The 27,554-nt window shown below is 42.1% G+C and overlaps 1 protein-coding gene across 1 annotated transcript in view; it reads left to right on the top strand.

Moving 5' to 3' along the window:
* sec24d (SEC24 homolog D, COPII coat complex component) overlaps window positions 1–27,554 on the top strand; it is a 173,463-nt gene that overhangs the window by 128,862 nt on the left and 17,047 nt on the right. Inside the window, exons 17-19 of the mRNA XM_078213821.1 lie at window positions 1,886–2,031; window positions 4,758–4,896; window positions 12,365–12,483. Of these exons, the coding sequence (XP_078069947.1) occupies window positions 1,886–2,031; window positions 4,758–4,896; window positions 12,365–12,483 (404 nt within the window). The remainder of the gene's footprint in view (window positions 1–1,885; window positions 2,032–4,757; window positions 4,897–12,364; window positions 12,484–27,554) is intronic.

Here is a 27,554-nt window from a genome sequence, read left to right as displayed (position 1 = left end):
CGAGTTGGGTGTTGAGAGGTTTTGGTGAAAAGGGGGTGGGGGTAGTTTGGAGGTGGAAGATGGGGTTAATCAGGGATGTAGGGGCATGAATCGTCAGGAAGGGATGAGGAAGAGTCAGGGGTTGGAATGTTGGGTAATATTTGTAATATTTATTAATGATCTGGATGAGGGTATAGTTGGGTGGATTAGCAAATTTGCTGATGACACCAAAGTCGGTGGTGTGGTAGACAGTGAGGAAGGGTGTCGTAGTTTGCAGGAAGACTTAGACAGGTTGCAAAGTTGGGCCGAGAGGTGGCGGATGGAGTTTAATGCGGAGAAGTGTGAGGTAATTCACTTTGGTAGGAATAACAGATGTGTTGAGTATAGGGCTAACGGGAGGACTTTGAATAGTGTGGAGGAGCAGAGGGATCTAGGTGTATGTGTGCATAGATCCCTGAAAGTTGGGAATCAAGTAGATAAGGTTGTTAAGAAGGCATATGGTGTCTTGGCGTTTATTGGTAGGGGGATTGAATTTAGGAGTCGTAGCGTTATGTTGCAACTGTACACAACTCTGGTGCGGCCGCACTTGGAGTACTGTGTGCAGTTCTGGTCCCCACATTACAGGAAGGATGTGGAGGCTTTGGAGAGGGTGCAGAGGAGGTTTACCAGGATGTTGCCTGGTATGGAGGGGAGATCCTATGAGGAGAGGCTGAGGGATTTGGGATTGTTTTCGCTGGAAAGGCGGCGGCTAAGAGGGGATCTTATTGAAACATATAAGATGATTAGAGGTTTAGATAGGGTGGATAGTGTTAGCCTTTTTCCTCTGATGGAGAAATCCAGCACGAGGGGGCATGGCTTTAAATTGAGGGGGGGTAGTTATAGAACCGATGTCAGGGGTAGGTTCTTTACCCAGAGGGTGGTGAGGGATTGGAATGCCCTGCCAGCATCAGTAGTAAATGCGCCTAGTTTGGGGGCGTTTAAGAGATCCGTAGATAGGTTCATGGACGAAAAGAAATTGGTTTAGGTTGGAGGGTCACAGTTTTTTTTTTAACTGGTCGGTGCAACATCGTGGGCCGAAGGGCCTGTTCTGCGCTGTAATGTTCTATGTTCTATGTTCTATGTAATCAGAGTTTGAAGTGTGGATGCTAGTCAGGGTTTGAGGTGTGAGGGGTAGCCGGGTTTTGAAAAAGTTGGGAATAGTCGGGTGTATGGTGGGGGGGATTGTGTGGAAATGGGTGGCCCAGAGGGGGCTGGGGGAGTGGGTGGGATGAACAGTAGTACAGTTATCCAGTAATTGGAAGTGGTTTTAGCCTTTCTAACGTTTTCTGGGTTACTATTCTGATGAGAATGTAGGAACCATCCAAAGTCTCCGATTTAAAAAGTACTTTTGAAATGTTCCAGATGTAGGCTAATTGCCCAACAGAAACTAAAACTTCCCGGGCGATTTCCATGTCGTCCTTGCGTAGAGATTACCAGTGGGTTCCCCCAGTGTATTTTATGGGGTACAACCTCCTGGGGAACCGGAGATATCGGCTATTGTTTTGATGCATTATGAATGATCGATACAAGACAAAAATGGCAAAATTATGTATTTGTATTACTTTTTATAATGATAAAGGATTATAATCTCTCATTAAATGCCCAGGGCAAGATCTCATCCATTGCTGTCCCATTGCCAACGACAATGGAGAATTTGGTGCTCAGCCAAGACTCCATTCGCTGCACTGGTACCGGAGAATCCCAGCCTCGGACGAGTTCGGAGGTTTCGGCACTAATGTTTACAAGTGTTGAACAGCTGCCCTTTACAGATGAGGGAACCAGTGATGCATGCAACTGTTTCTTAGCATCTTTTTTGTGTTCTCTGTACATTCTGTATATTATTTTAAAAAATATTTTATCTATCAAGGTTTCAGAGCAACTGACTTCTTGGGTTCCATGTATATGAACAACACAACAGATGTGGAAGTGGCTGCCATTGACTGTGATAAGGCAATCACCGTAGAATTCAAGCATGATGATAAACTCAATGAAGAGAATGGAGCCTTAATCCAGGTATAGTGCATCAATACAACTGAACTCTCCACAAAATACAAAAAGAGTTTCCAAAACACAACACTTGTCGGATTGTTTTACAAAATGGCAGTCAACTCTGCGAAGTTACATTTAGGTTAAAAGTTGATAGCGGCCAGGAATGCAGTGGTAAAAGAGGCAGTGGCATGGAATGGTAGGACACAATGAGCAAAAGAATACCCCCTGAGTCCTTCAACCAGCATTGCCAATAACAGTTTAATTAGTCATGCATCTTGCTGTCATATGCAGCACCTTACTGTATAAATTGATTGTGCATAACAACTACACTTCAAAAATAATAATTTGATAAAGGTCAAGAGAGACACTACAAAATAGTCAGTTTTCCGGCCATTCCCGCCAGCGGACTCTCCTGGTTTTGCTGATGGCAACCTCCTACCACGGGTTCCCCAACACGGAGCATCAGAACAATGGAAAAACCGATTGACAGCAACAGGGTCAGAAGATCCCATCGCTAGTCAATGGCAGACTGCTAAGGCCACTATAAAACACGCCTGGGGATGGGGAATGGATACATGCTAGTTCTTTCTTTCCTCTTTCTTTCTATTTGTCTTTCTTTCGCTCCTTTTTCCCCTTGGTTCAGGATGGTAGGCTTTCAATATTAACCATTCTGTCATTGAGTGTGATCAAGATGCTGCTCAAATGAAGAATGCAATAAGCTACAGAAAAATGCCATCTTTAACCCTCTAATATGTCAACTCACCTCCTGTCTCACTAAAGCTGTTCACAAGCCACAAGTCAGGAGTGTGATGGAATACTCTCCACTTGCTTAGATGTGGTCAGCTCCAACAACGTTGAAAAAGCTCAATAGCTTCTAGGGCAAAGCAGCCTGCTTGCTTGGCATCCCATCCACTACCAGTGTAGATCAGCAGTCTGTACCATCTACAAGATGCACTGCAACAAATTGCCAAGGCTCCTTTGACAGCACTTTCCAAACCCATGGTCTCAGCCCTCTAGAAGGACAAGAGCAGCAGACACATGGGAATACATCCATTTCTAAGTCATGCACCACCCTGACTTGGAAGTATATTGTTATTTTTTCAATGTCACTGGGTCAAAATCTTGGAAAGTCCTCACTAACACCACTGTGGGTCTACCCACATCAGATGAACTGCAGCGGTTCAAGAAGTGGCTTATGATCAGTGCTCAAGGGTAATTAAGAATTAGCAATAAATACTAAAATAGCATTAATGGTAGAAACTTCAGAGCAAATAGCTTTCTCATAATCTTATTTGGTTGGCTTGGAGCCAAAGGAATGGAGGAGAAGAAAATAATGAGTTTTTTAAAAGGTACTTGCACTTATTTGGCATTTATCATGACTTCAGGACTTCATAAAGTACGTAAACAGCCAATTAAGTACCTTTTGAAGTGCAGTCACCATTGAAGTGTCAGCCTAGATTATGCTTTGAACCTCTGGTGTGGGACTTGAATCCACAATGTTCTGACTCGGAGGTGACAGTGTTAACACTGAGGCAAGGCTGACACCTTAATAATAATAAATAATATTTTAAATGTTAAGGCAAAGTACTTAATCATATTCCACTGGAGTATTACAGATAAAGTTACACAATACCAAAAGTGTGCAAACAAGCTACCCAATGGTGCTGCAGTTTCTGTATAAGTGAACACATCACTTCTGTATAAACTGAAACATTTCAATCTTATAATATTACACTCAGATTCCACCTTAACTTTTAAACTAATAGAAGTGTGGAAAGTTTGAAGACTTCAGGACAAACGATGCAATGGAAAACGGAAAGTAAAATTCTCTTTTGGACTAAATTTAGCACTTATTAAACAAAAGCAGAACAAGATTTAGAGCATGTTTGTATTACATTTTTCTTTCAGATTTATAGTTATTTCTTTCTTAACATAACTGAAACCATCCAATTTACCTAAGAATCAATTAACCAGCTCACGATGAAACTGATAATTTTGTAAGCAACTCCTAAACAAAACAAGTTGCAGTAAAGTAGTGTTGAGATCAGCCATGATCTTATTGAATGGTGGGGCAGGCTCGAGGGGCTAGATGGCCTACTCCTGCTCCTATTTCTTATGTTCTTAACAGGGAACAACGTCAAAAGAACATCACAGTGAATGATGCTGCACTACTTAGAGTTACAGGAATACTTTGACAGTAGGTGACCATATATGGATTGTCATGTTGCTGCGATGGATTGTTTGATGCTGATAGGGAGTGCAATCCATAGTGTTGCAGTGAAAAATTTTACCCCAGCTTTATTGGAAAGAAGGCAATTCAAGATGCAGGTGTAGCTCCTAAAGTCGAAGTGGTTCAAGTTTGTACTCCTCGTACTTGGCTGCACATGGCAGGAATTGAAGATGCCGTGGGAAGCAGGAATTTCTAACTGTATCCATAACAGGTGAAAATTTTGCAGGGCAAAATTCTTTAAGTTCCCAATTTGCATGGTCTGCACATGAAACTCCATATCAGGTGCAAGTTCATAATCTTTATCCTAAAGACGTCACCAGGTCACTCTATTCACAAGTATTACCGTGCCAAAATTTTCTAATCATTGTTCGTCTTTCTTGATTGTTATTCGTTTCTTGCATTAATGCAGTATATTTTTCATATTTAACTAAGTAGGTGGTTGAAATGGATTAAAAGCTATAGCTTATGAACTAGAAGCACAAGGAATACATATCATGTGCTTTGTTTTTTTTTCCCCCAGTGTGCCTTGCTGTATACTAATGTTGCTGGTCACAGGCGTCTGCGCATCCACAATCTGGCTCTGAACTGCAGTTCCCAGCATGCTGATTTGTACAAGAGCTGTGAGACAGATGCACTTATCAATTTCTTTGCCAAGTCAGGTAAGTAATTTGTCATTTAAAATGGTTTTAATTCCCCTCAGTTCTTCCCTTGGTTTTTCCCTCCCTCCATCCCACTTAGAGTCATAGAGGTTTACAGCATGGAAACAGGCCCTTCGGCCCAACTTGTCCATGCCGCGTTTTTTTTTAAACCCCTAAACTAATCTCAGTTGCCCGCATTTGGCCCATATCCCTCTATACCCATCGTACCCATGTAACTATCTAAATGCTTTTTAAAAGATAAAATTGTACCCGCCTCTACTGCTACCTCTGGCAGCTTGTTCCAGACACTCACCACCCTCTGTGTGAAAAAATTGCCCCTCTGGACACTTTTGTATCTCTCCCCTCTCACCTTAAACCTATGCCCTCTAGTTTTAGACTCCCCTACCTTTGGGAAAAGATATTGACTATCTAGCTGATCTGTGCCCCTCATTATTTTATAGACCTCTATAAGATCACCCCTCAGTCTCCTACGCTCCAGAGAAAAAAGTCCCAGTCTATTCAGCCTCTCCTTATAACTCAATCCATCAGGTCCCGGTAGCATCCTAGTGAATCACTTCTGCACTCTTTCAAGTTTAATGATATCTTTTCTATAATAGGGTGACCAGAATTGCACACAGTATTCCAAGTGTGGCCTTACCAATGTCTTGTACAACTTCAACAAGACATCCCAACTCCTGTATTCAATGTTCTGACCGATGAAACCAAGCATGCCGAATGCCTTCTTCACCACTCTGTTCACCTGTGACTCCACTTTCAAGGAGCTATGAACTTGTACCTCCAGATCTCTTTGTTCTGTAACTCTCCCCAGTGCCCTACCATTAACTGAGTAAGTCCTGCCCTGGTTCAATCTATCAAAATGCATTACCTCACATTTGTCTAAATTAAACTCCATCTGCCATTCGTCAGCCCACTGGTCCAATTGATCAAGATCCCGCTGCAATTGGAGATAACCTTCCTCACTGTCCACCATGCCACCAATCTTGGTGTCATCTGCAAACTTACTAACCATGCCCCCTATATTCTCATCCAAATCATTAATATAAATGACAAATAACAGTGGGCCCAGCACTGATCCCTGAGGCACACCGCTGGTCACAGGCCTCCAGTTTGAAAAACCCTCTGGCTTCTGTCAAGAAGCCAATTTTGTATCCATTTAGATACCTCAACCTGGATCCTGAGAGATTTAACTTTATGCAGCAACCTACCATGCGGTACCTTGTCAAAGACCTTGCTAAAATCCATGTAGACAACATCAACTGCACTGCCCTCCTCTACTTTCTTGGTTACCCCTTCAAAAAACTCAATCAAATTTGTGAGACATGATTTTCCACACACAAAGCCATGCTGACTGTCCCTAATCAGTCCTTGCATCACTAAATGCCTGTAGATCCTGTCTCTCAAAATACCTTCCAACAATTTACCCATCACAGATGTGAGGCTAACTGGCCTGTAGTTCCCAGGCTTTTCCCTGCAGCCCTTTTTAAACAAAGGCACAACATTTGCCACTCTCCAATCTTCAGGCACCTCACCCGTGACTATCGATGATTCAAATATCTCGGCTCGGGGACCCGCAATTTCCTCCCTAGCCTCCCACAACGTCCTGGGATATACCTCATCAGGTCCCGCAGATTTATCTACCTTGATGCGCTTTAAGACTTCCAGCACCTCCTTCTCTGTAATATGTACACTCCTCAAGACATCAATATTTAATTCCCCAAGTTCCCTAACATCCATGCTTTTCTCAACAGTAAATACTGATGAGAAATATTCATTTGGGATCTCACCCATCTCTTGTGGATCCGCACATAGATTACCTTGCGCTATCTTGCCTCAGTTGACCATCTAGGGATAGACTGCGAGAATATGCAACGGGACCGTCCAGACAAATGTTCCTCCTTCCACATAATTAATCTGTTTGTAATAAGAGAACTTGGCTTTGGCTTCAGCCTGACATGGAATAGTATATATAGCAAATGCTGACTGAATTGCTGCCTGTTTTGGGCACTAGTTGAATTTACCCACCTTGTGCTCTAACATGCAGCCCACAGCAGCATTTATAATTTCTCTGACAGTCCAGTGTGTCCTATTCATTTGGTACACATGACGTCCTCCCTCTACTGAGTTAGTGTTTGGATATACAGGTATTAACACTGCTCCTGACTTGCCACATATGTCCAATGAATTTCTATCATCGCCAATATTTTATTTGAAAAATCAACAACATTCTATATCACGAATAAATTGGATACCCCATTTGATAAAGACAGCAATATAAAACTTTAACGTTGAATAATTAACAGTTCTTATTTTAACGTGTTTTGATTTTTTAGATCAACAAACTTTAAACTGCTTTATAGCAGTGAATTTATACAGTATAGCAAAGCTCTCCCAAACTTGGAGCAAGGTCTGCACTCATTCAATAGCATTGGAATGTGCCTGCTTGACTGAGCTTTGTTCTGCTGCTATAAATACGCAAAGTACATTATCAGCTTGGGAACACTTTTTTAAGTGCCACAGCTGACATTATGAAGGATTATTACAGTTCGAATGTTTGTGTTTGTGAATATACAGAGAAGCCTTTGCACTGTAGGTGAACTGCAACTCCGTTAAGTTAGTCTTGTATTAGCTGGCCTGATTTTTATCTACCTACAAAAAGAAACCCTTTTTCGTTCAGTGTAAAATGTGTGCCTTAATAAATATAAGTGACTCATTTCCCAATGATTAATCCAAATAGAATTCTAGTCATATTGATATCACATGTCATCAGGCAGTCAAAGCAGTTGTTTTCTTTGCAAACGGCTGTAATTATGGCACTATATCACCATAATCTCAAAATGGTACATTACATCAGCATGTTCCTTTGTGAATACTATATTTGTTCATTTAAGATTATATTTCTAACTGTTGTATTAGGGCAGCAATAATAGAATCTCAATCCATGATTTTAGTATTGGTATAAAGGTGAAACAAGTTTGCTCCAGTGCTAACTTGGAACATGCCAACAGTCAGCCCCCTCCCCCCCACCACACGCACACAAACACACACACCACCTTCCCCCCCCGCCCCCCCCCCCACCCCAAACCCCAGTATTATCTTTACTCTCTCACCTAGTTGCAATTGGACATTTTCCATCTCAAACCAGATGATTCTCTGTACGTGAAGGCATCATTCCTGTGCATCACAACAGAGTCTAGCATTAATGGCCTCTGGCAGTGGCTATCCTATGGAGGCATGTGGGTATTTTGGCTAAGATTGACTCAGAGGGATTGAAGGCCCTGCTTAGCAAGCCAGGACGATGATCCCTGGGGCTGAAGGCCATCCCCCAGTAAAAGCACAATGGAACAGTTGAAGTCACCAACCAGTCAATGTAGTCAGAAAATTCCCTTGTATCTGAATCCAGTTGAAGAAGTGCTTTGCTGGTATTAGGAGAAAGCTGAAGATGGGTGCTAAATACCACTTATTTTTCAATTTCTGATGAGACATGTGTTATGGTTCAGGTTAGAAACTCCAAAGTGTTTTATAAAGCCTGCCTGAATCATAAGATTTGCATTTTGAATTTGGCTAGGATAAGCATGAAATGTTTCACTTCAGGAATGATTCAAAACATCCACTATGGAGCTTTTATCAAACAAAGTTTATTTAAGAATAAAGTTAACAGGTATGGAAAGAAAATTAGCAAGAACTTTTATCAATACAAACAAGAAACAAAACAACCACTATAATTTATAGCCCTTAATGAATATACATAAGTTGTCCCAATCAAAACCAAAACCTCCCATAGACAATAGACCCTTTTCACAGGTTTAATGCTCAGACTAATGCTCCAATGACTAATGGAATTTGAGTCTGTTGGTTGAAGTCTGCAGTTCTCTGGATTCTCTCAATGGTTTGAAGACAAGACAGCTTCCCAAAGCACCAGAGAGGCTCCGGTCCAGCCCCCAACAACAACAGATTTTCACCCTTCAGCCAACAGAATTTTCAAAACAACAGGGAGGGAGGGAGCTTGCTGTCCCTTCTAAAACTCAACTCCAACCTGCAGCTCCAAACTGAAACTGAAAATGAAATCCCTGTCACCTGAACACAGGCTTTTTTCTTTCCCAACAATGACATCACTTAACACTGTGAGCATGAATTTTTAAAAAACTCTTAAAGGTACACTAACATCACACATGGCATAAATCTCAGTTGGGAATTACCTCAGTATCTGGGAACTGCCATCTGAAGTATTGTGCACACATTCTTTCATCATTCTAAGCTTTATATGGCACAGCAGAAGATGAAATTGGGAGGTCAGGAACATTAAAACAATCCAAGGTGAAATTACCTATGTTGATGGGGGATTTTTAGTGGAAGCAGCAACTACAGATGCTCATTCCTAATAACATTTTCTAACAACAATCCAGTTATCATAGATGGCATAATGACTACTTCATTCCACTATTTTTCATATTCTTAATATTGATTATTGAAATCTGGCAAAATTAATTGCATTGGTCAGTGTAAATTTGGTTCTGCTGGTAGCATTTTTGTCTGAGTCAGAAGCTTATGGGTACAAAACATGTTCAATTGCCAAACAGTTTTTTTAGAAATTAACTTCTTTATTTCCCTGCATGGGTCAAAACATGCTCTTATCAAGATGCAGGGACTGCTGGGGCTGGAAACATTTCTTCACTTCTGATGTTACACCTCATAAAAAATACAAAATGGAAGGACAGTGTGCACCAAATTATTGTGACATATTAAATTCTCTGTTAAAGTGAAAGAGTTCTGTACTTGGCATCAAGTATTCCTTAAGCATCACACTTCATTTGCAATTATCCATAACCTTATGACAATAAGTACATTCCTTACTTGAGGAGTGCAAACATTTTGATTAACAAGTGCTCGTCAGAGGATCCAAGAATTAAGAAGATAAGAACTAGGAGCAGGAGTAGGCCATCTGGTCCCTTGAGCCTGCTCCTCCATTCAATAAGATCATGGCTGATCTTTTTGTGGACTCAGCGCCACTTACCTGTCCACTCACCATAACCCTTAATTCTTTACTGTTCAAAAATGTATCTATCCCTGCCTCAAAAACACTCAATGAGGTAACCTCAACTGCTTCACTGGAATTCCACGGATTCACAGCCCTTTGTGTGAAGAAGTTCCTCCTCAACTCAGTCCTAAATCTGCTCCCCCTAGTTCATAAAAACATAAGAACATAAGAAATAGGAGCAGGAGTAGGCCATCTAGCCCCTCAAGCCTACTCCGCCATTCAATAAGATCATGGCTGATCTGACAGTGGGTTCAGTTCCACTTACCCGCCCGCTCGCCATAACCCTTAATTCCCTTAATGGTTAAAAATCTATCTATCTGTGACTTAAACACATTTAACGAGGTAGCCTCTACTGCTTCATTGGGCAGAGAATTCCAAAGATTCACTACCCTCTGGGAGAAGAAGTTCCTCCTCAACTCTGGTTTCACCTGCCAGTGGAAACAACTTCCCTGCTTTGATCTTATCTATTCCCTTCATAATCTTTTATGTTTCTATCAGATCTCCCCTCATTCTTCTGAATTCCAATGAGTATAGCTCCAGCCTACTCAGTCTCTCCACATAAGCCAACCCTCTCAACTCCGGAATCACCTAGTGAATCTTCTCTGCACCCCCTCCAGTGCCAGTATATCCTTTTTCAAGTAAGGAGACCAAAACTGTACACAATACTCCAGGTGTGGCTTCACCAGCACATTATACAGCTGCAACATAACCTCGCTGTTTTTAAATTCCATCCCTCTATCAACAAAGGACAACATTCCATTTGCCTTCTTAATTACCTGCTGCACCTGAAAACCAACTCCTTGTGATTCTTGCACAAGGACACCCAGGTTCCTCTGTACGGCAGCATGCTGCAATTTTTTACCATTTAAATAATGGTCCATTTTGCTGTTATTCCTACCAAAATGGATGACCTCACATTTACCAACATTGTACTCCATCTGCCAGACCCTTGCCCACTTACTTAGACTATCTATATCCCTTTGCAGACTTTCAGCATCCTCTGCACACTTTGCTATGCCACTCTTCTTAGTGTCATGTGTACACTTGGTCCCCAACTCCAAATCATCTATGTAAATCGTAAACAATTGTGGTCCCAACACTGATCTCTGAGGCACATCACTAGTCACTGATCGCCAACCAGAAAAACACCCACTTACCCCCACTCTTTGCTTTCTGTTAGTTAACAAATCCTCTATCCATGCTAATACATTTCTGTAACATCGTGCACCTTTATCTTATGTAGCAGTGTTTGGTGCGGCACCTTGTCAAATGCCTTCTGAAAATCCAGATACACCACATCCACAGGTTCCCCATTGTCCACTGCGCATGTAATGTTCTCAAAGAATTCCACCAAATTCGTCAAACCTGACCTGCTCTTCATGAACCTATGCTGCGTCTTACCAATGGGACAATTTATATCCAGGTGTCTCGCTATTTCTTCCTTGATGATAGATTCAAGCATTTTCCCTACTACAGAAGTTAAGCTAACCAGCCTATAGTTACCCGCCTTTTTGTCTACCTCCTTTTTGAAACAGTGGCGTCACATTTGCTATTTTCCAATCTTCGGGAACCACCCCAGAGTCCAGTGAATTTTCGTAAATTACCACTAGTGCGTTTGCTATTTCCCCCGCCAACTCTTTTAGTACCCTGGGATACATTTCATCAGGGCCAGGAGACTTGTCTACCTTTAGTCCCATTAGCTTGCCCAACATTACTTCTTCCGTGATAATGATAGTTTCTAGGTCCTCACCTGCCATAGCCTTCCTGTCAATTTTTGGCATGTTATTTGTGTCTTCCACTGTGAAGACCGACACAAAATACCTGTTCAATGCTTCAGCTATTTTCTCATTTCCAGTTATTACATCCCCTTCTCATCCTCTAAAGGACCAATGTTTACTTTAGCCAATCTTTTTCATTTTATATATTTGAAGAAACTTTTGCTATCTGTTTTTATATTCTGAGTTAGTTTACTCTCATAATCCATCTTTCTTTTATTTATAGCTTTTCTCGTGGCTTTCTGTTAACCTTTAAAGATTTCCCAATTTTCTAGATTCCTACTAATCTTTGCCACTTTGTATGCATTTTCTTTCAATTTGGTACCCTTCTTTAGTTCCTTAGATATCCATGGTTATCCCTTTTTCTACAGTCCTTCCTTATCACTGGTATATACTTTTGCTGAGCACTGTGAACAATCACTTTAAAAGTCCTCTGCTGTTTCCCAATTGCAGCACTTCATAGGCAGATTGAAAAATACAATTTTTCTGAACTTCCCTTCAGCAATCTTTTAAAATTTACTTAAGTTATTCTCAATCTATTTAAATATAATTAATGTTTTCCATAATGATGCTGGTTATTTTACTTGGCCACATTAGGCCAGGATTTCCTTGCATAGGGAGCAGGTCTTAAATTTTTTATTTTGCTTATTCTATACAGCATACAGAGCCATTCTAAACCAGCCACTGAAGACTGTTAGAGAGATACTGGTTAACCAAACTGCCCACATATTGGCTTGTTACAGGAAGAATTGTGCCAGCCCCTCATCAGCTGGCCAGGTGAGTACATTAACCATCCTCAAACCAAATCAGAAGTGTATAATACAATACATTTATCTATTATCTAAGAAATGATGGATAGTTTTATTTTTAATTTTTTGCCAATTATAGTGGTACCTTTCCTAAATTTAAATTAAACAATGCCATTATTACTTTTTTCTCTGGTTTACTTTGGTTGCAGTGTAAATTATGATTGCAATTTGTCACAAAAACATTAACAAACAGTGTGAATATAAATATTGCAACCCAATGTGGCCATCAGATTAGCTTTGTCTGAAACCTGAGTATTTTTTTCAAGGGAAGATTTGATTTCATCCTAGAAATTCAAACCATGTTTTGTTCAGTTTAATTACTTGGAAAACCTAAATATCATGGACCTGAACCTCCACGGATAACAACTCCACTTCATCACTTCCGGAATGGTTATAGAGAGTCTGGGACCTTCCTTTTGATAACCTTACATCTTGCAACAGTTAAAGCCAATGTCAACAAAGTGAATGCAACCTCCTTTTATTTAGGTTTCTGGAAGTCTGCTGGAAATGATGCCCAAGAAGTGGGTGAGCGTCCGGTTCTTGACATGATCAGGGAGCAGAGAGGAAAGAAGCTAGTCAAATTTAAATCTAGTCTGGGAGTTAAAATATACCAGTCGTGAAATCTGGAGTAACACGTGTGACTTGCAATTTTGCCTGCTGGCTTTAAATCAACATCCACATGTCTCTTTGATTTTTGAGGAAGCACAAACTTTGCTGTCAGAATGAAGCTTGCTTATCTCCATCTGATCTGAAATCTAAAATATTCCATTCTTACACAAGTAGATCAACGGGCTTCTGACTGATGTTGAACGCCAAACTTAATTTTTGTTGAAGCTTAGAGCCAGATCTTCCTCTTTGAGCTGGGAATCACACGTTGGGAGGTTTTCCAATGTTGCAATCATACCTCCTGTAGAGTTGTCAAGCCCACACTATTTTCATCACAGGATATTGGAGACAGCCCAAACTCCAGACTATCACCACCCAAAGCAGCCCTGATGTCAGTAGGAGTTGGACAGATGCTAAGGTAGGCAGGTTAAAAGACCCACCTCCATTTACTGGAGCAATGGCCCAGTGCCATACATAAATGTTAGAGACCTTAGCCCATTTCCCTTGCACACCACTGCCCCCCTCCCCCAAAAATCCAGCCACCCCCATCAACCTGCATGCCTCATCAAGACCCCCATGCTTTCCTCCATAATCTCCTTGGCCCTTCAAAGCCCCCCATCCATTCACTTGAGTATACACTGTGTACAAAACTTATGAGCCCTATAATAACACTAGAAAACCTTTTAGATGCGCATGAAACTGTCAAAATAAATGAACGACCATTCAACAATTACTTCAAAAAACCTTTATTCATGAACAATTAATGAAACACACAGCATTTCAAACTCCACTTTAAAAAGCATTAATTTTTTTATAAGACTATCAAAATAAATAAATGGGCACTCAAAAACGTCTTCAGAAAAATATAATCCTCTTAGAAGCTCATAACTGTCAACCAAAACAAAGCCCACAGTCCCCTTGGTAGTTATATCTACAAATACTGCTGACCTCAGTCCATTATTTGTGTTTGGAGCTCAACAAGCATTCCTAATGAGCACGATTATTCCACCCTGCTGTGCTGGTCAATTAGAGTAGCGGGGCGGGAAATTTAAACGGGAGGCCAAAAACTCTCATTGTGCCCAGTGTTGGGCCATTTGCAATCCTCCCAGCCAACATTTGACGACATAATCAACTTTTTGCCTGGGAAGAGCACGAGGCTGATTTAAATATGCATTAGTTAATTTTAATATCATTGGTGAGCCTGGGACGTAATAGTCTGGGCTCACTTACCTTTCCGACCTCGCCGGTGGAGGTCCTCACCAGTGAGGATCACAGTTGGTCCCCACCAACGCGGACTGGATGTAATGGCCTTGCCAGTGGGACCGGAGGCCATTGAAACCCCCCGGGTGGGCAGTGATAACCTGGCACTGCCAGCCTGGCATCCTGGTACTGCCAGCCTTGCACTCTGGCAGTGCCCAGCAGGCACCCTTGTACTGCCCACCAGGTAGTGCCTGAGGGGGCAGGGCCTCACGTTGGAGGGATCTGATGGGGGCAGAGCCAGATGGAGGTGGAGCCAGACAAGGAGGAGGGGGGAGGTCAGTAGGAGGGAAGGCTAGGAGGGAACCCTGCATTGGGGGTGGGGGCTGGTGGTGGGGCCGTCGATCGGGGGTTGAGGCCGCTGGTTGGGAGAGGGTTTTGTGGGGAACGTGGCGACTGAGGGGGGGCCTGTGGGGCGGGTGGCGATTGGGGAAGGGGAGTCCATAGGGTGGAGTTGATGGGGGCAATGTCCGGGGGACAGGGATGGAATTGACCGATCTCCCATATACTTTGTACGTGGTATATAGGAGATCAGGACATGTGCCTAACCATCTGCAGCTGGCTTCCCCAGCAAGCTTAGGCTCAGCCCCCCCACCCCTTTACTGGTGTGAAACTCTTGACTGCCAAAAGATTTGACTGAGTGTGGGAAAATTGCCTGTGGTAACTCACTGGAAAAACCAAAGTGAAACACTCCGGTTTTCAGACTTTTGTGACACTTAGAATTTTTGGGGGAAAATTCCGCCAAATGTGTTTGCATTGCATAACCATGTCAACAAAACCCCAGAGCTGAATACATATAAGCCTTTAAAAGAATGGAACAGACTGCCATCTTTTCCCCTTTTTCAAAAGCTGAAAACGTGGCTGACCTGTCAATCAAAGATAAAAATCCAGGCACAAGGTTGAATTGACCCATAAAATTGAATCTCAATGCTATTCAATGCAGAAAAGCATTTTGTCCATGAGATAAATTACTCTAATGCATTTGAATACTTTCACAATGCTGATCAAGTTAATCGTTACCTATGATTTAATATCAAAGCCAGATCATCAATCTCTGCATTTCTGATTTATGTAGTCTATCAAAGTGCAAATGTCATACCTTAAGCAGTGTGTGCGTAAGGATGCCCAATAACCAAAAACAAAATACTGCAGATGCTGAAAATCATAGAATCCCTACAGTGCAGAAGGAGGCCGTTTGGTCAATCAGGTTTGCACTGACTCTTACCCAGGTCCTATCCCCATAACCCCACACATTTACCATGGCTAATCCCCCTAACATACACATATTGGGACACTAAGAGGCAATTTAGCATGGCCAACCTACCTAACCTGCACATCTTTGGACTGTGGGAGGAAACCGGAGCACCCAGAGGAAACCCACACAGACATAGGGAGGACGTGCAAACTCCACACACACAGTGACCCAAGGCCAGAATTAACCTGGATCCCTGGCACTGTGAGGCAGTAATGCTAACCACTGTGCCACCCATAAAATCTGAAATAAAAGCATAACTGGTCAAACAGCATGTAATTATCACATGAGAAATTGTCAACAATTTTTAAAACTTGCCCTGGATGATGTCCACCTTTTGGTTGGGATGGTAATTGGAACTTCCTCTAGCAGCTATTCCAACTGCTTAAAACACTTAACCACTTGCATTTAGCACAGAAGTTTTCATGTAACTTATTTGACGGGGGAAACATTATGAATTCAACTTCCTTATTAAGCATAAAAGCAGACAATGCTGAAAATATTCAGCAGGTCTGGCAGTCACTGCAGACATAAAACGTTGGGCTGGATTTTACATACCCCTGTAAGGTATGTTTTTGGTGTTGGAGATGGGGTGGGTGAAGCATTGCAGTAAAATAGATTGGGTTCCTACACCACCAAGTTGGCATTCAACCAAATGCTCACCTCCATATCGTGATATGTGGGCAGGTGCCCAAATTAGCAGCCTGCCCGCCATGTTTACAAAAAATAATAAAGGTCAATTGAGCTTGCCCATTGACCCCAATAATAGGTTGCCCACACCATAATACAGTCTGCATGGGCAAGTGGGTGGGAGTAAGCAGATCTTTTTTTTTCAGAGATTTTTAAAATGGCAGGAAGGAAATGGGGACTACCTTTGGGAGGTGCTCTTTTTGCATCGGGGCAATGCCCAAAGATATACATTCCTTCCTTCCTACCTGCTTGCTCTCCAAACTTAAACCCCCCTCACCTCCATCATCTAAAATGCAGCCTGTTAACTCTGTTTCTCTCTCACTCTCTCTCGATACTGCCCAACTTGCCCAACTCTCGATACTGCCCAACTTTAATATTTGCAACATCTTCTGTTTTTTATTTCAGATTTTGCTTTTGGTTATCCTTATGCACACAATGCTCATGGGACTTTGATAGCGTACATAAAACAGAAGAGTTGTCAATGACAGGCAGGTCTTTCCCTATGCAACTCAATCCTGTTCCGAAGAAGAATCATATTGAACTCAAAACTTTAACTCTGTTCCTCCCTCCACAGATGCTGCCAGGCCTGCTGAGGTTTTCTAAGAATTTCTACCTGTATTATTTTAGCACTTAAATAGACGGAGGTTACAGAATTTTTAAGGAATGATCCACATACCAAATGTTTTTATCTTGGATCTTGGAATAAGATTTTCTTTGGTTGTACTCACCCTGTTGCATCAACTTGCAAACAAATGTGGTTCATGCAAAATTATGGTAATGGCAAATGTGAAGATGAGAAACAGCTGAGAAACTGTAACTGCAGCAAATGGATTTAATTATTTTTGTTTGTAAAATAATCTTGTAGTCTACCAAAGTAAACTTAACTCATTTGTCTTGTTTTTCATCTGCAAAAAAAATGCTGTGATGATTTTAGGTGAACCCTTGCAAAGCTCTATCCTTATAAGGGCACATAATTGGTAACTTATGCAGGGTGTTGGAACTGCAGTTGTCCTGTTCCATATACAGAATGATTAGTTTAACATTGGAAGGAAGATGAATATGGACCGTAGAAATATGATCTTAAAACTAACATGCTTACGTCAGCTGAAATAATCAAAAGGGACAACCTTGCGCATTCCACTATTGATGAGCTTTGATTGAAATGTTATATTACATTGGATTAATCTTTACTGATTGCTTAAGGAGTTTATAAGAACAAAGCTTTACAAAATAATGTTTTAAATCCTATTGAACAAGGCAGAATAAATGTCATCTTGGGAGTTGGCTTGCTGCCAACATATTTACTTGCTAAAGTAATGTGTAATATAACTGATTTTAATCAGCAGATAAGATAATCCATAGGATATTATAAATAAACCCAGGGCTGTATTTTCATTCAGAACCCCGGCACCTGGGTGAATTTCAGATCTTGACCCCGTGCTGCATCTTTAAATGCAGATGGCCTAATTGTCCAGGAAGCAAGCAGGAGGCGGGACTTGTCTGCCTGGTGCCAGTGGAAAAGGCAGGTGGGAGACATTCTGGGGGCTTCCGCTGCCTTTCTGATTTGACCAGGCATCTGCTCAGAGGTGAAGAATGAGGTGAACAGTGGTCCTGCACGACAACATAAGAGCCAGTGCTTTTCTGGCACTTGTAGGATCCATGGATTCCTCTCAAAACCATCTCCAAAGCACGACAGCTGTGCAGTGATGTGCACAAGCCAGTTTGGGCTCACCAGGAAAAATTGTCAAAATTTAATTCCATTTTGGGCAGATTCCTTAACCAGCTCCTCTTGGAGCTTAAAGGGTTGTTAATTGGAAGCAAGGGGCTTCCATGCTCTTTCCTCACTGGTTGCCTATTGAAAATTTAGAACTGTCCTAGAGGCCAAGCAAGACCTCAGGGAGCACAATTTTCAAAGCCCGCCTGCACCTTGACCATGTGCCCGTTGAAAATCCAAGCCCAGTTTTTAGCATTTATATACACTTAACAAATCAACAGATTCTACATAGGCTATCAAAAGCAATGGCTGGGATTTTGTCAAGGACAGCAGTGGTCCCAATGACAGACCAAAAAACTGGGAGTAACCCCACTTCAGCCATTTAAGGCATCCATGACTAGATGTTAAGTCCTTCTTGAGCTGCTTTGGGGCTCCCATCCCTGTAAGTGATATTGAGGTCCTCCTCCAAGAACTGCCAGCCTATCAGAGGACTGGCAGCTCTTCAAAGAACAAAGAACAATACAGCACAGGAACAGGCCCTTCGGCCCTCCAAGCCCGCGCCGCTCCCCGGTCCAGGATTGAATCCTGAATCCAGGATCCCCGCCCAATTTTCCAGCCTATCTACATCCTAATATCCTATCCACCGAGCTGTCCCTCACAGCTACGATGCTTTGTTCATCACAACCTATTAACTCACCCCCACCCCCCCATTCCAGACCATGTGATCTCCAGGGAGAGGCGAAAACCCAGAGTGAAAACCCCAGGGCCAATATGGGGAAAAAGAAAATCTGGGAAATTCCTCTCCGACCCCCTGAGGCGATCGAAACGAGTCCAGGAGATCACACTGGCCCTGATCAGAAAATGCTTCCCAACCCTAGTCATTTCCACTTCTGCTTTACGAACACCATCTGAATTCCCTGCCCCCGAGACAGGTTCCCAACTATCCGCAGTCTCGCTCTGTACTGGCACCAGCAAGATGATCATAGAATGAAGCCTTGAAACGAGAAACAAAGAACAATTAGCCCGCGCCGCTCCCTGGTCCAAACTAGACCACTCTTTTGTATCCCTCCATTCCCACTCCGTTCATATAGCTGTCTAGATAAGTCTTAAACGTTCCCAGTGTGTCCGCCTCCACCACCTTGCCCGGCAACACATTCCAGGCCCCCACCACCCTCTGTGTAAAATATGTCCTTCTGATATCTGTGTTAAACCTCCCCCCCCTTCACCTTGAACCTATGACCCCTCGTGAACGTCACCACCGACCCGGGGAAAAGCTTCCCACTGTTCACCCTATCTATGCCTTTCATAATTTTATACACCTCTATTAAGTCTCCCCTCATCCTCCATCTTTCCAAGGAGAACAACCCCAGTTTCCCCAATCTCTCCTCATAACCAAGCCCCTCCATACCAGGCAACATCCTGGTAAACCTCTTCTGTACTCTCTCCAAAGCCTCCACGTCCTTCTGGTAGTGTGGCGACCAGAACTGGACGCAGTATTCCAAATGCGGCCGAACCAACGTTCTATACATCTGCAACATCAGACCCCAACTTTTATACTCTATGCCCCGTCCTATAAAGGCAAGCATGCCATATGCCTTCTTCACCACCTTCTCCACCTGTGACGTCACCTTCAAAGATCTGTGGACTTGCACACCCAGGTCCCTCTGCGTCTCTACACCCTTTATGGTTCTTCCATTTATCGTGTAGCTCCTCCCTACATTATTCCCACCAAAATGCATCACTTCGCATTTATCAGGATTGAACTCCATCTGCCATTTCTTTGCCCAAATTTCCAGCCTATCTATATCCTTCTGTAGCCTCTGACAATGTTCCTCACTATCTGCAAGTCCTGCCAGTTTTGTGTCGTCCGCAAACTTACTGATCACCCCAGTTACTCCTTCTTCCAGATCATTTATATAAATCACTAAATCAGTCCCAGCAATGCCACTGGGGGCACTGGGGGGTGGGGGTGGGGGGGTAGCTGGGGAACCCTCTGTGGCCTACAGAGAGCCCGATCAGGGGCAACCCCACTCCTCCCCACCAAGTCCGAGCCTGCAGAAAGACCGAAAGGCCCACAAGCCACTGTGGGGAGAGGCTTTTACTTAGCTGCTTAAGTGAATCAATTGACCTTTGGGCTGGAGTGCCGATTATGGCCACCTTCACTGTTGGTAAAACGCCATGGCAGCAAGAAGGTGACAGACCTGTCCTACCTCCCTATTTTTCACACTCCCACCACCCCCTGACACACCCCACCATCTTCGATCCCATTCTTGCAAACCACATAAATCCAGTCAGTGTTTCACAATTACACTGAAGTACTCATTAAAATCTTGCAACAAGAAATTACATTTTCTACTTAAGACTCTTTTAACACAAAAGCACTACTAACCAATAATTACTGTATGCAATTTAATTGTTTTTTGTCAATTACCTGTAAACTTCCAAGTATGTTATTGAGCTGAGTTACTTCTCCAATTTTTCTAGAGAATTCAATTCATTTGGAATTTATAGTAGTTTCAGTTAACTAATTTAAAGCTGAAACATGCTAATCACCATGTGAACGCACCCTTGACATTTCAAAATGATGTATTTTTGCATAAAGTAAAATGATAGAGTAGCAGGCACTGCAAACATTTGCCAAGTTAATCTACTGCAGCTTTAATCTCAGGGCAAAAATGCCAAAACCAGAAAAAGTTAAGCTTGGACATCTAATAAGTTTCTTGGTACCACTCTGTAATGTGGCTGTCCATAGATAAGGATATTTTGTAATTGGTAGTGATGACTCAAATTGCAACACCAGTCACAACAATGTTCTTAAATGTGTAGCTCAAAAATGCAAGTACACACACGCACATCATTCAGTACGCTTAGTGAAAATCAGCTTTAGAGGAATTTGCATGTACTATATTCTAGAATCTGTTTTTATCAATTTGAAGAAGTTCCCACCTTAACTGAGAGATGATTTTTAGAGCTAGCAGGTAGAGAGGACCAAAGAACCAATTCCACTTAGCTTACTGTTTTTAAGAAGGGAATGACGCGCTGGGTGTTTTGCCAGCTGTACTGTTACAAAAGTGTTTCAGGGAATCAGTCGCCATTTTTTAGGTGTGTAAGAGGGATAGTTGAAATCACAAACAAAAGTAGCCACCAGGAATCCAAATTCATCTGAACTGCAGTCTTCAGCTTGAACTGGATCTGGGCCAATTAAATGTTCTGGGAATGGTTGAGTTCAGAATGTTCCAAGCTCGTGCCTGATTCAACAGAGCCAGCAGCCAAAATCCAAAGCTCATTTTTCACTTGAAACAGAGTATAACTGAATCCTCATAATGAACCTGCTAATTTTTCTGTAGCTCAAGCAGAGCAGAATGAATTAGTAATTAGCATCTACCCATAGATGGCTTGTTAGCTTAAACAACAGGCTGATTAGCAAATATTAATGCACCTCAACAAGAGTAACAGAATTTTTTGCCAATTGCAAACATGCTAATTAATACTTCATCTACTTTGCAGAGTGTCTCCAGCAACTCAGAACACCATTGCAGATAGTTTTAGTAAATTTATTAAAATGAGACCAGTATTTCTTTTTGGACAGCAGTGGCAATTGTTATAACTCTTGTTTTTTATCAGCTGACTTTGCTGGTGAATTTGGCTTTGTTGACCTCCAGAAATCATCTTCTAATATCCGAGAAGATCCTAGCCAAATAGGCAAAGTCATGAATGCAGCTGTACACTAACTGAATTCGTCAATCTGACACATATGTAGTTATCCATTGTTACTGAAATCAACATTGGAGTTTTAAGAACAGAAATATGGTATTCAGCACTTCAAGCCAGCTCCATCATCCAGTTAGATCATGGCTGATCTGCTCAGTATCCTTTGATACCCTTATCTAACAAAGAACCTCGCTTTCACAGTCTTAAAAGCTGCAGTTGTCCTAACGTCCAAGCTTTATATGGGGGAGAGCATTCTACACACTGCCTTTTTTGTGAAGGAGTGCTTCCTGAGTTTACTTCTGTGAACTAGCTCTGATATCGCTCTTGATGTCCCCACCAAAGGAAATAGTTTCTCCGTCTACCACAGAAGGTTTAGAACAGTAAGGACAAGGAACAGTCACACATAAAAATACCTAAATAGAGGAGGGCTAACTCCAGTATGTTGAAAAGGGATCTGGCCTAAAAACAGAAAATGCTGGATAAACTCAGCAGGTCTGGCAGCATCAGTGGAGAGAAACAGAATTAACATTTGGATCCAAGTGATCCTTGATTGAAGAAAAGCAGAAATTCCAAAATTATATATTTGGAAAGGGAACAGAGAAGATGGGACAAAATATAAGACCAGAGTCTATTCATTCATTAGAATAGATGAAGACAGCACTATTATGGAGTTTAAATGAATTTCTTTCATTGAACAGAACATAAAATGCAATCATTATGAAAGCGAAAAGCTAGAGCGAGAGATCACTTCTGCCAGTCCTGTACTGATCAAAACAGAACTCAAAAACAATGTTGAACTGAAAACATAGAGCTGAAACTACAATATATGTGATTTGTTATCTTGTTATCGAAATTGTTTGGCACATGCTGTCTCTGACTTGGAGAAACCAGCCTCGCAGATGTAGTTTATGAAAAACTTTGTTTGGCTTATGAAAAGCCTGTTTTGCTTGCATTGTACTTTTCAAAAATGCAGTCAATTTCTAGCTAACCCAGCACGCCTTCTGAGTTTTAAAATGTAGTCAAGTAGAGTTGGTTAACCCCTACAATATAGCATATAAATGTAATCACATAGGCAGAAATATCTTGAAATGAAGTCTTTGCGCAAATGAAGCAAACCACACACAGACTCAACAGATAGCTTGGGGAAAAAGGAGATATTGACAGATTTGTCACGGACATGAGACAAAGGAGAGTGTTAATAGTGCCATTGAGGGATGAAGCATGCTAATAGTGGTAAACAGTACGATAGCAGAATGTTTTAATGGGAGCAACTGAACAGCCAGGGCAGGTGACCAAGTAAGAGGGAGGGGAGTGGGACTGTTTTGGGGCAGGCCAGGGAGCTGAATAACAACTGACAGCAAGCTACAAAAAGCGTGGTGGGGTCGGGTTAAGATGGAAGGGAATATTTACTATCTAGAATTGTTGAACTCTATGTTGAAACCAGAAGGTTGTAACATACCTAATCGGAATATGAGATATTGTTCTTCCAGTTTGCGTTGGGTATCACTGGAGCATTGCAGCAGGCCTAGGACAAACATGTGGGCATGTGAACTAGGCAGATTGGAATCAGAAATTGGTAGGCAAAAAATTAAATCAATGGTCTTTAAAGAAGGGGTGGTTCAGCTATAGAGTATATACTACAGGGTGACATAGTGGCACTGTGGTTAGCACTGCTGCCTCACAGCGCCAGGGACCCAGATTCGATACCCAGCTTGGGTCACTGTCTGTGCGGAGTCAGTAAGTTCTCCCCGTATCTGTGTGGGTTTCCTCCGGGTGCTCCAGTTTCCTCCCACAGTCCGAAAGATGTGTTGGTTAGGTGCATTGGCCATGCTAAATTCTCTCAGTATACCCGAACAGGCGCTGAAGTGTGGCGACTAGGGCATTTTTACAGTAACTTCATTGCAGTGTTAATGTAAGCCTACTTGTGACTAATAAATAAACTTCATATACTTTTCCACCTGGAGGAAAGGAAGGTCTTGCAAAGCTACAGTTCCCTGAATATCAAATAATTCAGAAATCAAAATGAGACAGGAAAAGGAGGTTAATGTCAATGTAAGGTACCTAATGGAGGAAAGAACCAAGCTGAATAGAGAAAGTAGAGAGTAGGTTGAAGGAAGGACAAAAAGAGAGAATGAGAATAGATTAGCACCAACAGTTAGCATGCAGGTACAGCAATTGATCCGGAATGTGGTTGTTTACTGAAAGGGGAATGGAATATAAAAGTTGGGATATTTTGCTACAGTTATATATGGAATTGGTGAGACCACATGTAGAATACGGTGTAGAAGTTGGTCTCCTTAAAAGGACAAAATTGAAATTGAAGCAGTTCAGAGAAGGTTGACTTGACTGATTCCTGGGAGGAGGGAGTTATCTTATGAGGAAAGGTTGGATTTGTATCTATTGGAGTTCAGAAGAACGAGTGTTATCTTATTGAAACATATAAAATCCCGAACTCAACAGGGTGGATGCTGAGGAGATATTTCCTCTTGTAGTAGAGTCTTGAACAAGGGGACATAGTTTAGAAATAAGGGATCTCCCATGTATAACAGAGATGAGGAAATTTTTTTTTGTCTGAGGAAGATCGTGAGTTTATAAAATTATTTTCGCTGGAGAGTGGTGGAGGCAGGGTCATTGAATATTTTTTAAGGCGAGGGTAGATAAGTTCTTAATTGACAAAAGAGTCGAATGGTATAGAGGTAGGAAGGAAAGTGGAGTTGAGGCCACAATCAGATCAGCTATGATCTTATTAAATGAATTGTGGTTATGGATTTGCATGAAGGCTATGAGGAGCTATTGGGGGTGGGTGCGGGACATGCATTGGGATATTTGGGCTTGGGAATTGGGTTGGAGGTGTGAGGGCCAGAAGGGTCCATGTTTAAGAAAACAACTAGAATGAAGTCCCAGGCAATTGAGGCAGGCCTTTTAAATTGCCTGCCTCAGCATTCGACAGCCACTGTGGGTGCCTCCAATCTGTTTCCAGCTCCACCACTCCGCACTCACCCCCAGGAATGATGATCCTGTCATTCGGGGTACTTTTTCCTGAGGTGAGTACACAAGCCAGGTAATTTTCCGGCATCTGCTACCCAACTTGGGAGCAAAAAAAGTCCAGGCTGACAATTCTGCTGAGGCCAAAACAATGTTCATAAATGTTTAGTTTAACTTCCTCACTCATGTACTTTATGCATCCATTATTAAAGCAAGGGATTGCATATCACCTCATAACAGCCTTCCCAATCTGTGCTACCACTTTGAAAGATTTGTGTATTTGTACCCCCAAGTCTCTCTCTTCCTGAACCCACCTTAAAATTGTATCATTTAGTTTATCAGTGGTACTGCTGACATTGAAGAGCTGGCAGTTCTTGGGGCTAGGACACCTGCCATGCAGGATCCTGACACTGACTAGCTAGGTGCCTAGCTAAAAACCTGAAGCAGAGAGAAAAAATAATAAAGGTGATCGGCAAAGAGCAGGGAAGGTGGAACTAGTCTAATACTTAGTCTCCCAAAGAATGAGCACAGGTATAATGGGCCAAGAGACAGCCTGTGTTGTATTATTCTCTAGTTCTCTGATGGCAGTGCAAGCCATGTTTATGAAACCTGTTCCCATAATTTAACCCTCTAAACCCAGGGAATCATTCCAGTGAATCTGCACTGCACCCCTTGGAAGGCTAATACATTTTTCCTGAGGTGCAGCACCCAAAACTGAATGCAGTACTCCACATGGGGTCTGATAAAGGCTTTTACAAATGAGGCATCGCTTCATTCCCTTTGTATTTCAGCCCTAATAAGATAAAGACCAGCGGAGCCTTTTTGCTTTATTTTGCAGTGTAGAACAGTCAGAACCAAAGTATGGAAACAGGATTATTTATTCTATTAGAAGTGGTTCTGTAACTTAAACATTACAGCAGACCAACATTGAGGCATTTGAAAATGAGTAACAAAATACTGTATCCAACAAGTGTGTAGCCCCGCAGCACTCTTAAATCTAAAACTTCTCTACAGCCAACAATTCACTCCAACTGAATTATTGATGACCAGTGGGGGGGGAAAGGATCATACAGCAAAATGTTCTGCAGCTGGGAGGAGGAATCTGTGAACTCAACATTCCCGTTACCAGCAGCAGTGCCAATTTTGTCTAATACATAGGATGTGTGGCTCATGGACAAATTGAACAGTATCAAATGCCAGGGAAAGTTTCCTATCTACTGAACTGGCTGTAAAATGTCAAAACTCACTCAAATTTCAGTTGTGATGAGGAAGGTTTTTAATGAATGTTTACTGAATTATTAGCACATCAGCTACTAAAATTAGTGGTAGTTTTAAAAAAAAATGTTTCATAGGCTCCTCCTGCGGCCTACTGGGCTAGGCCACTGAGCGGGTAAGCCACAAGCCTACAGTAATGCTCTGGGATCTCCAGCTCGAATCCCACCATGGTAGATGGTAAAACAACCATGAAGAGTTTTAAGACTATAATCCAGTCAAGTGGTTTCATTTAATGTCCTAAATCGTGAAAGAAACTCAAGTGGCTTAGAAACATTTTTCAAACATCTCGTTTGGATTCCAACTTTGCAAACTCAGCCAAGAAGCTCAGAAAGTTTGGAAATGTTTTTGGAACACCCAGCTCGGATTCAATTCCTTTTGACATGCATTATTATTTGCAATAAAGTGTACACTGTTTATGATGGTTCGCTGAGTCTATTTGAAGTGCACCATTTCAAATGGAGCAGAATTGCTGCCAGTTAATTACATTCTATTGAGCTGAGCACAGCCGATACATCTTAGTGTCACATCACAAGTTAAAGTCTTCACAAGTGCTGACAGATTATGCTGCTGCTTAACTGATTGACCAGGTTGCATTTCACCAGATATTTTGTACCACCAAATGGCACGGTGGCACAGTGGTTAGCACTGTCGCCTTACAGTGCCAGGGACCCGGGTTCTATTCTCGGTTTGGGTCACTGTCAGTGTGGAATTTGCACCTTCTCCCTGTGTCTGCGTGGTTTCCTCTGGGTGCTCCGGTTCCCTCCCACAGTCCAAAGATGTGTGGGTTAGGTGGATTGTCCATGCTAAATTACCCCTTAGTGTCAGGGGTACTAGCTAAGGTAACCGCATGGGGTTATGGGGGTAGGGCGTGGGCAGGATTGTGGTCAGTGGAGACTTGATGGGCTGAATGGCCTCCTTCTGCAGTGTCAGATTCCATGATTCCATAAGAAGTGCATTTACAACTGTAATTCATTAGCATTAGTGTAGCGATTGACTTTATTTCAGAATTTCCTTCATCTATTTCATAATGTAATTTCAATCATTCACAGAATGTGAGTGTTGTTGGCATTGCCAACATTCATTGCCCTTTCCTAACTGCCCTTGAGAAGCTGGTGATGAGCTGCCTTCCAGAGTCACTGTAGTCTGTGTGCTGTAGGTGCTCTCGCAACACTGTTAGCTAGGGAGCCTTGGGATATGGACCCAGTTACCAGTTGATGGTAATACTATTGAATGTCGAGATTAGGTGGTTAGATTGGTGGAGATGCTAATTACCTTGTACTTCAGTGGCACTAAGGTTACTTGCCACCTATCAGTCCTAGCCTAATGGTTGTCCAGGCCTTGCTACATACAGGCACAGACTGCTTCATTATCTGAGGAGTTGCAAATGATACTGAATACTGTGCAATCATCAAACATCCCTGCATCTTATCTTATGCTGGAAGGAAAGTCAAAGTTTAAAGTTAAAGTTTTAAAGTTAGACTTTATTTATTAGTGTCACAAGTAAGGCTTACATTAACACTTCAATGACGTTGCTGTGAAATTCCCCTGA

The sequence above is a fragment of the Mustelus asterias genome, chromosome 1, assembly GCF_964213995.1.
Source record: "Mustelus asterias chromosome 1, sMusAst1.hap1.1, whole genome shotgun sequence".
Taxonomy (NCBI): domain Eukaryota; kingdom Metazoa; phylum Chordata; class Chondrichthyes; order Carcharhiniformes; family Triakidae; genus Mustelus; species Mustelus asterias.
The sequence above is the reverse complement of the archived record's forward strand: the minus strand, read 5'-3'. Positions and strand labels throughout refer to the sequence as shown.